This window comes from Salminus brasiliensis, chromosome 13 (genome assembly GCF_030463535.1).
Source record: "Salminus brasiliensis chromosome 13, fSalBra1.hap2, whole genome shotgun sequence".
Taxonomy (NCBI): Eukaryota; Metazoa; Chordata; class Actinopteri; order Characiformes; family Bryconidae; genus Salminus; species Salminus brasiliensis.
In genome coordinates this window covers 11,018,625-11,030,660 of record NC_132890.1, presented here as the reverse complement: position 1 = coordinate 11,030,660, position 12,036 = coordinate 11,018,625, and the positions used below count along the sequence as shown (strand labels likewise).

Sequence of the window (12,036 nt, the reverse complement as noted above, 5' to 3'; positions counted from 1 at the left end):
AGCCCATCCCATGGCTCAGATGTCTGTTGATGAAGTCAGTAAACTTGCAGGCCAGTTACTCAGACCCTAATTAGGCCTAAGCTCAGTCTCCAAAATGGGTTTAAATGGATACCTACCACTGACATTGTTAGTGTAATACTTAGTGACCAGATGTAATCCATGTATGGGATGTTTCCTGTTGTTGTATGTTGTGAAAGTTGTGAAAGTGCTACATTTTGCTCTTTCTTTCCCTGCGTCTCTTCTTCTTCTTGCACAGGCTGCCCCTCAGGCTTCTATGGGCGAGACTGTGCTGAAGTGTGCCGCTGTCAGAACGGTGCGGACTGTGACCACATCACTGGCCAGTGTGCCTGTCGCACTGGCTTCATTGGGGCCAGCTGTGAGCAAAGTGAGAGCCACTTACTTCCTGTTAGGGAATTTGTAGTGTCACCATGTTATGCAAAGTTGATGGTACTTTTGTGATAAATAATCCAGAACCACAATGCCTTAGCTGTGTGTATGTGTGTGTGTGTGTTGCTTTTTCTGCAGAGTGTCCTCCTGGGACATTTGGCTATGGCTGTCAGCAGCTGTGTGAGTGCATGAACAACGCCACCTGTGACTATGTGACTGGAACCTGCTACTGCAGCCCAGGATACAAAGGGATTCGCTGTGACCAGGGTAAGCACTTAATGACTCTCTTACATTGCAAAACATGACAGCGTGACAATAATAATGAAATATTTTTTAAAAATTGTATATTGTTATTGTATTTTGGTCTTGGCCTCCCCCTACAGTCAGGGAGTGAAATTCACTGATACTGCACTGCCATAAATGTAAATCACGACTTGAGCGCCCCCTCATGAACGCTTCTAAATGTGCTTTTCTTGACAATCAGAAGGATACAGAAGCTGCATCTAGAGTAAAAGAAGCATGTGGAATGAGGCGGTAGAGTAATATTACAGAATTTTACACAAATTTCTTCTGAAAAATGCAAAAGTATCTACTTCATGCAATTATTTAAAACATTAAAAACTTATAAAAAGATATATGACATATAAGACATATGGACTAGGCTTAAATCAGCACTATGGAGAATTACCATTTCTTGCTCCTGAGCCCTTCCTACAGATGTGTACAGAAATGTAATTTGCACTTTCAAGAGCAATCAATACAGCACTAATATATATTAAAGTTTATATACATTTGGGTTATTGGGTACATATTTCTGGCAGGGTCATGGCTCAAAGTATCTTAAATTAGGGATCTGTTGCCATTAACGTTGGATATTCTGAGTGAATGATTAAGCACTTTTGTAGAACGCTCTGGATAAGAGTGTTTGCTTAAAGCCATAAATGTAAATGTCACGTGGTAGATTAATATTAAAAAATTATTGCAAAGACAATTACATATTGCAACAGGTGTACAACAGTCAGTAACTGTACACCTACATAATGCATAAAAATAATAGATATACTTGTTAAAATACATAATCAAGTCATGTTTGACTTGACATTATATAAAACTCAGTAATAAGAGTGTTTTTGCTTGGAAAAACTTCAAATCACAAATGAAAGCAAACATAAATAGTGTAAAAAAGTAACAAGAATTTCTCATTTTAAAGAAAGCAGATATCTTGTGAACTAGTTTGAAGAACTCCAGATAAGGAGGTACCTAAAACCTTTGCACAGTTCTGTAGAAGGAAAGTGTATAATAAATTGAAAGTACATGCTTATATTAAACACATTCCAGGCATAACTGTATATGTATGTATGTATGTGTGTGTGGGTGTGTGTGTGTGTGTGTATGTGTGTGTCTCAGCTGCCCTAATGATGGAGGAGCTCAATCCCTACACCAAGATCAGCCCGGCCCTGACCTCTGAGCGCCAGTCAGCTGGTGCAGTCATGGGCATCATCTTCCTTCTCCTCATCATCATGGCCATGCTCAGCCTGTTTGTTTGGTACAGACAGCGGCAGCGGGACAAGGGTCAAGACATGCCCAGCGTGTCCTACACGCCTGCCCTGCGTATAACCAACACCGACTACTCGCTCTCCGGTGAGAAACCCCACTGAGGCAACAGCCCAATAACGCTCTACTCATCAGAATACATCCACACACCCCTGCCACCCCCTCACCGTGCCTCGCTTTACCTGCTTTGATCATTAGCTAGGCTGAGGAATCTTGCACCGCACTGTTGTGAATGTTGCATGAAGTTTCATTAACTCAGCCTCAGGACTTTTACTCCGTCTTCACTGTGCAAATGATATCAAGGCCTTTCTTTTTGTCGATGTGGTGCCGGGTCTGTTGCGCTATGCATCACAACTCAGTCTTTGTGCCTGGTGCAAGATTGGATTTTGCATTTTGCAAGAGTGGCATTTTATCCTCAGCGACAGGGCAATGACAGAGCGGAAGGATAGTTACTGCTTAGATGTGTAGCCTCTTAGTAACTCTGGGTAATTTTGGAGGTGTACACTGAGTTGCTAGTTTTTGTACATCTATCTTGTGTCAGACTCATTAGCTACGGTTTTAAGCACCTCAGTATGTTATCTGAAACGGATTCTTAAAAACTACTGTTGAAACACTCTTCCATACTGATTACAGTGATTTTTATTCAGAATCACACTCTTTTTGCAGTGAAATGTGCAGTAGATCAGTGTTCTTTAAGCTCTGACCACATCTTGATATGCTTAGAAAAGCATTTGATGTACCACAATAACGAAATAGTTTTTTTTTTATATCATCATGTTGTCCAGCTCTTTTGCATAGCAATAGATGTGTTACAGCAGGCTGTTTTAGGTTAATGCTTAATTTAAAGCAATTTGACAATTGCTACAAAAATTTACCCACAGCGATATGAAGGTATATAGGAACCATTGCAGTTACAGGAACAACTTTGTTGTTGTTGTTGTTGCCAAAGGTGCCACAACCAACTGTTAAGTTACACATATTGTATATATAAGACAAATATTGTTTTACATGATTAATATAGGTTTTGAGAAAAATAAGATAAATCTTAAGATTTATAAGATACGCTTTTTTTCAGTAGTGTTTCAGGAGGGGAGCACAGGGGCGCTGTCAGGGATTTTGCACCCCATCAAAAGATGCACTGGGCCCCACAACTCTTACTATTCTGCCAAAATATTCAATTACTAAAGATGTTTAGGGCCCCTGCCAGTCACAGGCTTTTTTTCTCCCCACACCGCGCCCCTAGGGGAGTAAATACTTTTCATGGCACTGGAGGTACAATATAGATACTGTTGCTGGCAACTGGTCCATCTCTCTGCCTTACAGATACATCTCAAAGCAGTAGCAGTGGCCAGTGCTTCTCCAACCCCAGCTACCACACCGTGGCCCAGTGTACCGGGCCCTCCTCCAACACCAACAACCTGGATGGCACACTCACTCTGAAGGTAAACACACACACACTTCAACTACCCATGACCTTTTCATAGTTGAACAAACCTTGAATGTAAATTTTATTTTTTTGTCTATTGATTTTGCACAGAAAGGAGACAGGAACAGCTCCGAATGGAGAGCGTACTGCAATCTGAATGACCTTGGTGAGTGTCCATACTGTCTCATCTCTCTCTCCTCTCCATCCCTGCTCTTAATATGGCATAAGTGTGTAATACGTCCTGAAGTGCTTGTATAAATTCAAAGCAAACTGTGTTAGCATTTTACCTCAAACCTACACCACCACCTCCCCCAACGCAAGCCAAACAGAAACGTATTGAAGAATGAAATGAGTTTTCTGTGTCGCTACGTGTGCTAGCTGCTCTCCAGGCACTACAGACGTGGTGTGAGGGCCGGCCATCCTCCGCTAAACAGCAGCAAATGCTGATGGCAAGTGTTTTGCACTAATACAAGCTTCCGGCACTCGCATGTGACCTCCCCTGCTGTGGTTTTAATAGGTCCTCTCTGTAGGTACTCGCTCACACACAAACCAAAAAAGTCCTACTCAGCCTACATTACCCAGGGTCACTGTGTGCAGGGGAGAGAAGGGAGTTCATTAGTTTCGCACCCCTCCTCCCGAGGCTCCTCTCCCCATTATGTCCGAGTGCAGCCCGGATGATAAGGCTGCCGCAGCACATACGAGGCCGGTGGGGATTTGAGCTCAGGGTTGGGTATTTCCATCAGCTTCAGCACCCCGCCCACAGAGGAACTAAGATTACACGACCCGAGACCACAAGTTCAGGCAGGGGAGGCGGTCACCTGACAGCAGTGAAACATGGCATAATTTTCTCTACAGCACAGGTTTCATGAAAGATCACAGTATTCAAAAGGAACTCTGTGGTAAAATAGAATAAGTATAGCCTCTACGTTTTTTCTAATCAAGTCCTATTGGCACTGACGTCCTGAGATCTGTATTTACCCACTTAAGGAATTATGTAAAGTATGCACACTGAAGCCTCCTGCAAATAAAACGTCTTCTCTTTTATTGCCAAGCTGTAAATTGCAAAGCAAGGATAAACTAAGGGCGCTTTAGAGCTGTGCAAATGGTTGATAACCAGTGTGCTATCATGTTCTCACAGAGCCTATTTACACTGAAAGCGGGAAGCTATGCAAATACACATAGAACTTTATCAGAAGGAAATCCAGCTAATGTTAAGTGCAGTGGAGTTTATTTCGAAAGATTCTTGACATTACTTTGAAGGTCTGGAAACCTTTGTACATGGGTGGCCACTACAGTTAAGAAAGATAAAGGCATCTTAAAAGTGAGGAATTATAACTGTATATTATAAAGATTATCAGATTCTAGGATTCAGTTACACACCTTTCCTTTAAAAGGTTCTGTAGAATGCGTTTATTCAGTATAGTAATTTCTACTTGATGTATAAATTGTAGGTATGTGACCCCTTTACAACCCTGTTATTTTGGCTGAAACACACTGAAAAGACTCCAGGAGCCACATAGCACAGCCTAGCATAGCATGCCATTGCATTTATTTTTTTTTAGCACTGTAGCAAGAACACTGTGATTATTTTACTAACCAGATTAGTTTTTAGCAGTCGCTCGCTTTCCCACCTTTAGCTTTCTTGCTCACAGAGTTTGACATACTCCTCCATGGACAGTATTGCGCCGTCACAAGGCCATTTATTCAGGTTCACCGTATAGGTACACTATATAGGACACAATTATGCCTGTAGCTCATCTTTTGCTGCATAGGTAATCAACCACACTCTAACCCATGCATCATTGTAACCACATTAGGAACACCACTAAACAGATATTGTTGGCAGCATGATTATTTTACTAACCGTTACTAACCGTGTTACTGCCCTCTCCATGTCCTTCTGGCATGTTGTGCAGTTAGCTAGCTGAAGAAATTATAGCCAGGTTAGCTTTAATCACTCGCTTTCTTCTTATGTAAAGTTTATTTATTAAGATTCAACACAGTATTTGAAGTCCTGAAAACCTTTCTGCATGATTGTCCACAAGGTAAAGCAATTTCTGTAAAAAGAAAGAGATAAAACTGATACGAGAACTGTATATTAGCTAAAACACTAATAGATTTTAAGATTCAGTTACACGCCTTTCCACCCTTCTTTTAAAAAGTGACATAAAGTGCGTTTTTGCTCTGTAAAGTATAAATGGTAAAAATGTGACTTTGGATGTGGTGAAAAAGGGTCAGATGAGGTTTTAGAGGCCTATTTACAACCCTGTTATTTTAATTAACAAAGACAAGCACTGGTTATCCTTTTACAAAAATTAGCTATTCTGTTGTTGGCTGGTTTATGTCACCTTTAACCACTCACAGGGGCCACATAGCATAGCACAGCCTAGCATAGCATAGTATACCACAGCATTGCTTTGTTTTTAGCACTGTAAGAAAAACACGTGTTTTACTTACTAGATAGTGCAGTTGTCCTCTGTTGTTTCTTCTCTTGTTACATGTTGTTTGGTTAACAATCGCTCTTCCATGGACAATAGCGTGCAATCACAAGGCCTGGTTCGAGTAGTAACCTTTTTCCGTTAACTAGTAGAGTCTGGCAGTGACATGCTGCTTGTCTCAGAAAACTGACAAAAAACATTTTAACCAAACCATTTTCTACCTGAAATGACCATTTTACATTTGTGTCAGAGCTGTAGGGCTGTAGGGGCTTTTTCTAGTGGGCTGGGTGTATGTAACTCCCATTATTCATCTATGCCAAGGTAAATACAGTTTTCCATTCGTGGGTGCCTTTTAATACATTCTCCCAATACGATACGACTGAGCTCTCATGTTGCAGCCAAAGTTAATTTTGCCTATGGGACCATACTGTGTTATAGCCTGCTATATGATCCTCACTGTTTTTTCCCTAAGTGTAATAAACACCATCCTGGCCGGCCTGAAGAATGTAGCAACCATAGGGAAAATGCAGCTGCAGTGAATAGGCCGAGATGAAGTAATATACACATATAGGACAGTTCCACAAACAAGCACTTCAGTAACAACATTAGCTACACACATCAACAATCTCTTGCTGAGTGTATGCATCAGCACTTGTGCCACAGGTAAAAATGGTGAATTCTGCTTGGATCAGAAACGCAGCTACTTGTAAATGATGATGCCTTATAGTTCAGCTTGGCATTCCCCTTAAGCTTGCCCAAGTCTTTTATAAGAAACTGTGCAGAAACTAAGCACTTGTCAGGACTATGCTGATTACAGTGCTGCCTTTAAAGACCTTTGGGTTGCCTTCTCTTATTCTTTTACTGTCAGTTACACAAGATTGTATCATACTTCCCAGTTAGCTCTGAAAGTGTGCCGTTGAAGTTTGAAGTTCTTCTCTTATTTGTGATGTTATTGTTACTTATTTTACGATTTTTTTAGGTGTGTCACGAGAGGACACGCTAACACTGCGGGACAACAAAACCACTCGAGTGGCTAAAGGTAATGACCCCAGAATGTGTGGATATACATTGAACAGGCTATTAGGTTTCTAACGCCCCTAACCCAGCCATTCAACAGGACAATGGAAAACTACGCAGTATGTTGTCTAGCTTCCTGCCGCTTGACCTTTTTGGTGGTCAGTTACATTGAGACCACCATGCTTCCTGACAGCCCACAGCATCCACTTAAGGCCTGAAGCCCTTAGCCCTCTCTGCCTGTGTGTGTCTCAGTGTCTGTGATTAATGTGAATCCCTGGCCTCTCCGGAGCCTCGCTCTCCAGACACACACACACTGGAGCTCACACACCCGCCTTCTTAAATTGATCTCTCAGGTCCAGTGTTGGCTCGGTTCAGATGTAAACAGCCTGAAAAAAGAGAGCTGCCGTGGGTTAGACTGGATCAGCTTGGATCAGTGGAGAAGCTTTCAAAAGTTTCCAGCCACCTCTGCTGCAGCAGTAATACTAATCTAGTCCTGAACTTTTCACATACAGTCATGTGAAAAAGCAAAGTACACCCTTTGAATTCTAGGGGTTTACGTTTCAAGCCATCTGGTCTGGTCCTAAGCAGGTCTTAAAATTATGTAAATGCAATCTTGGATGAACAACACACAACAGGATCCACTGTCATTATTTATTTAACAAAAATAAAAAGCCATGTGGGAAAAGCTAAGTACTATGTTTATGAACGTTTGTTTATGCACAGCTGCATTTATGCATTGGGTTGAGGTCTGGCTTTTGACTGAGTCATTGCAACACCTTGATTCTGTAGATTTGCTGGTGTGCTTGGGATCATTGTCCTGTTGCATGACCCAATTGGGGCTAAGCAGTAGCTGTTGGATAGATGATCTCACATCTGACTCAAGAAGTTCACGTTCTACACAGTGAGTGCAAGGTGCCCAGGTGCTGTGGCTGCTAATCAAGACCCAACTGCAAACAGTCTGACCTTAACTGCTTATCTCTTTTCTACTTGGCCTAGTGTTAACACACACCTCAATGCTCCAGACCAGCAAACCGACAATACTGCTGCATTTATAGAGGTGGTTACACTTACTGGTGATTAGCAGCACTAGATGTTACCTACTCTCTTAATTTCTACAGAAGCAGGTAGGGTGTCCTTAATTTTTCATACACTGCCTCTGCATTTTGGCTTAGTTTTTTGTGAAATAAATAATGACACTGTGAAATCTGCTGGGTGTGTTGTTTCAAAGAATTTAAAGAGGCTGTACTTTGTGTTTTTCACATGACTGTGCATGGGTCAATTTTGCCAACAGCCTCCAAATCATCTTAAGTATTATAAATGTATTACCAGTTAGTTATCAGGTAGTATTTATACCTACAATGCACCTTCACGTATGGGCTATTTAAAGGTAAAGGTGCACATATTTGTCACTGTACAGCGAAATGTGTCCTCCACATTTAACCCATCTGGTAGCGAACACACACACACACACACACCCAGAGCGGTGGGCAGCCAACTCCAGCGCCCGGGGAGCAGAGAGGGTAAAGGGCCTTGCTCAAGGGCCCAACAGTGGCAGCTTGCCGAGCCCGGGAATCAAACCCACAACCCTGTTATCGATATCCCGGCGCTCTAACCGCTGAGCCACCACTGCCCCAACTGCCCCTATTTAATCAGGTACACCTACCATATGGGTACACTATATAGGACACAATTACTGCCTGTGGTTCTGTATCTCTTTCTGCTTAGGTAATCAACCACACTCCAACCCATGCATCATTGTAACCACATTAGGAACACCACTAAACAGATATTATTTGGGTAATGGACCTTTCTCAGCACAGCAGTGACGGCAGCATAATAATGGCACCTTGGAGTGTTTTGCACTGTGTATCAGATACAGCACAAATCTCAGTATCACCTCTGGGTTTTGAATAGACCACCAGCAAAAGCATCCAGCAGACAGTGCTCTTGTGGTCACAAACTGACCAGTGAGGTAAAACTAGAGCAGTGGTCGTCATAGTCCTGGATTTTGTAATCACTGATAGTTGAATTGTTTATGTAACTGATTGGCCACCCCATGTTAAAACAAAGTCCCGGACTGGTATCTGGGCTCATTCCATGTTCAAAGTATCAGTAATTACAAAATTCTGGACTGGATTATGGATTCGATTTATGTCAAAACTGCCACTAATTACAAAATCTGGACTAAAATCTGGATTCAATTCATTTCAAAACAACCACAAATTACAAAATCTGGACTGGAATAGGTTCATCCCATTCCAGATAAAATGATGAGTAGTAGGTAGAAGGTTGTACCCATTGAATAGCGACTCAGTTTAACATAACCTTGCTGCTTTTCTATGTACTGAATTTGCTTTCCCTCCCTACTGCTAACACTTCTAATGTGTTTATCCACAACCTGGAACAGATCAGTATAGCTATAAGCTTTGCCATAAACAGTTATTTGTAACGCACACCCACTGTGTTGCAGATGCTGTCTAAGTCAGCACTTTGTCCCTGACCCTGCTTTTGCTGCAGAAAGTGTGCAGGAATACGTGTTCCAGAGTGTAATGCAATCCTCCCCCTGGATTCTGTCAGGACTCTCCTCTTGAGTGTGCTGCTGCTAGAGCTTATATGAAGTCCAGCACCGTTGTTGGAACATCCTGTGGCTTACAGTTTATATTGTTTATTTGATATCTGCAGACTACATCAAGACATCCATGTGCAGCTCCAGCTCCTGCTCTCTGAACAGTGAGAACCCTTACGCCACCATCCGGGACCCGCCGGGCATGGCCTGCAAGCACACAGAAAGCAGCTACGTAGAGATGAAGTCTCCTGCACACAGGGATCTGTCATTCTGCTCCAGCACCAGCACCACTCTCACCTCTGCAAGCAGGAATGTCTATGACGTGGGTGAGTGTGTGGTGGGGAAAGGCCTCAGGAGGCCATCACAGGGGTAGATTCAGAAACAGACTTCAGTGCTAGTGGTAAACTTTGTTTGCATACTGTTTTATCCACACTTAAGATTAAGCAGAATGTGGTGGTCTGTGGTTTGTAGTAACAACAGTAACAACCTCTACTCTTATGGGAAGGTTTTATACTAGATACTGGAACATTAACATGAGGATTCCACTGAACATTAGTATGGCCAGGTACTGATGTTGGTTGAATTGTTCTGCATCACAAATGCCACTGCAACTAACCCCTGGAGAACTCCCAATTCCACTGCTCTACAGCCCAGTGCTGGTGGCCATTATACTCCTCTAAACCAACGCATGGCATTGGGTATAGTTACCTTAGACTCATTTGTGGCTACTTTCTGTTAGTAGTACCATAGTACGAGCTAAGTAGAACACCTGTGTCACCGATAGGTGAACCTTGAAGTAGCTCCATTCATCAATTAAAAGGGGTGTCTGGATACTTTTGGACATGTGAAATATTGTGAAATAGTAATAACAAGTAACAACAAGTATTATGATAAACAATGTTGATGTGTCGTTCAAAGTAAACACTGTAATGCCCCTCAATTCCCAACCTTTACACCACATACAAATACAAAATAATAATAAGAAATGTATTAGTTCAGAAATGAATTGATACATCATGTTTTACATTATCAAGTTATACTTTATTTACTTTCTAATTTGGAAAATGTGGAAAAAATAAAAATAAATAGACCCCCTTGTACCCCCTTTAATTCCACTTGTGTTCCTAATAAGCCTAATAATAAGAAAATGGTGAATAAATCATCTGAACAACATAAGCCTTTAGGATCTTTTAAGAAAGCAAATTTGTCATTAATGTAAATAAAGAGCCACTAAGGCTAGTTGACTAATCAAAGCTTTTTTTTAAAAAAATTTTTTAAGTTGCTTTATTTATTTATTCATTTATTTATTTTATTTTCACAAATCTACAGATATCCTTGTAAATAGAAGTGTGGGTTATGTAGCCACCAGGGTAAGCTTAATCATCCAGATTTTATGTAACCTGTTTATGTACATCAGTTATGCACTTATGGCAAAGGGCAAAGAAGAGAAGTCTAAATGGGAAACTTACCGCCATGTGAGAGCACTTCAGTATTTGTAAAGATGACTCTTGTGGAGGTGAAGTGCAAACTCTGAAGTGTTTTACCTACATTAGATTACTTTAAGTGTGATGTCTGGCATTTTATAAGTATTTGGTCAAGGCCTCATCATCACCACAGCCAGCAAGGCTTGAAACATGCAATAAAGGATTAAAACATACAGTAATTTAAGCCAAGAGTAGATATCTCTGTTATTGCTTTTAACCCGACCCAGGCTGTGGTCCTGCGTATCTCATAGACGTGAGACTTCTGTACAAAATCTATTGACACATGCAATAGAAATGTAATAAACTGTGTAAGTGGGCTTAGGAGTGCACTGTAGGAATTAATGCATTACATAATAATCGTTAAGACAGACACTGTCTTTTTAGTTGCCCATATTAATTATTAAACAAATTTACTTTCTTTTTATAATTGACTGTACATTTTAAATATGTGTATTCAAAGTATGTATTTGTTTAAAATGTAGTATTTGAAACAAATACTGGTATATAATAGTTGGTACATGAAGATTCCATAAACATAGAACTGTGGTGTGTGTTTAAAACACTACAATAAAGTGACTAAAAGAGGAACTCCAATATGCATAAAGTTGTAACATGAAACCAGATTAAGTATTCTTTTAACATATTTAGGAAGACTGATGTGTTTTTGTACCATTTCAGAATGAAAAAAAAGAAAGGTGCATGATGCAAAAGCTTTCAGATGACTTTTACAAGGACCTTAATTAGCTTGTTAGGGCTGTGGCCTATTCACAGTCCTCATCAGGAAAGGCCAGGTCATGCAAATTTCAGTAATACTAACACCACCTCCTTGTTTGTACACTGCTTGTCCATTATATCAGCTCCACTCACCATATAGCAGCACTTTGCAGTTGCACTATGTTCTATAATTGCAGACTGTAGTCCATCTGTGTCTCTGCATCGTAGCCTTCCTTTTATCCTGTTCCTCAATGGTTAGGACCCCATATGACCACCTCAGAGCAGAAAGTTTTTTGGATGGTGGGTCATTCTCAGTTCTGCAGTGATGGTGGCGGTGGTGTGTGTTGTGCTGGTATGAGTGAATGTGTATATATATATATATATATATATATATATATATATATATATATATATATATATATATATAACACACACACACACACTCCTCAA

The 12,036-nt window shown here is 40.9% G+C and overlaps 1 protein-coding gene across 3 annotated transcripts in view; it reads left to right on the top strand.

The window, feature by feature from the left end:
- megf11 (multiple EGF-like-domains 11) overlaps positions 1-12,036 on the top strand; it is a 166,173-nt gene that overhangs the window by 151,438 nt on the left and 2,699 nt on the right. For all 3 annotated transcript variants that reach the window (XM_072695534.1, XM_072695535.1, XM_072695532.1), the window contains 7 exons: positions 257-385; positions 526-654; positions 1,795-2,028; positions 3,265-3,383; positions 3,479-3,533; positions 6,785-6,844; positions 9,505-9,714. In XM_072695534.1, the coding sequence (XP_072551635.1) occupies positions 257-385; positions 526-654; positions 1,795-2,028; positions 3,265-3,383; positions 3,479-3,533; positions 6,785-6,844; positions 9,505-9,714 (936 nt within the window). The remainder of the gene's footprint in view (positions 1-256; positions 386-525; positions 655-1,794; positions 2,029-3,264; positions 3,384-3,478; positions 3,534-6,784; positions 6,845-9,504; positions 9,715-12,036) is intronic.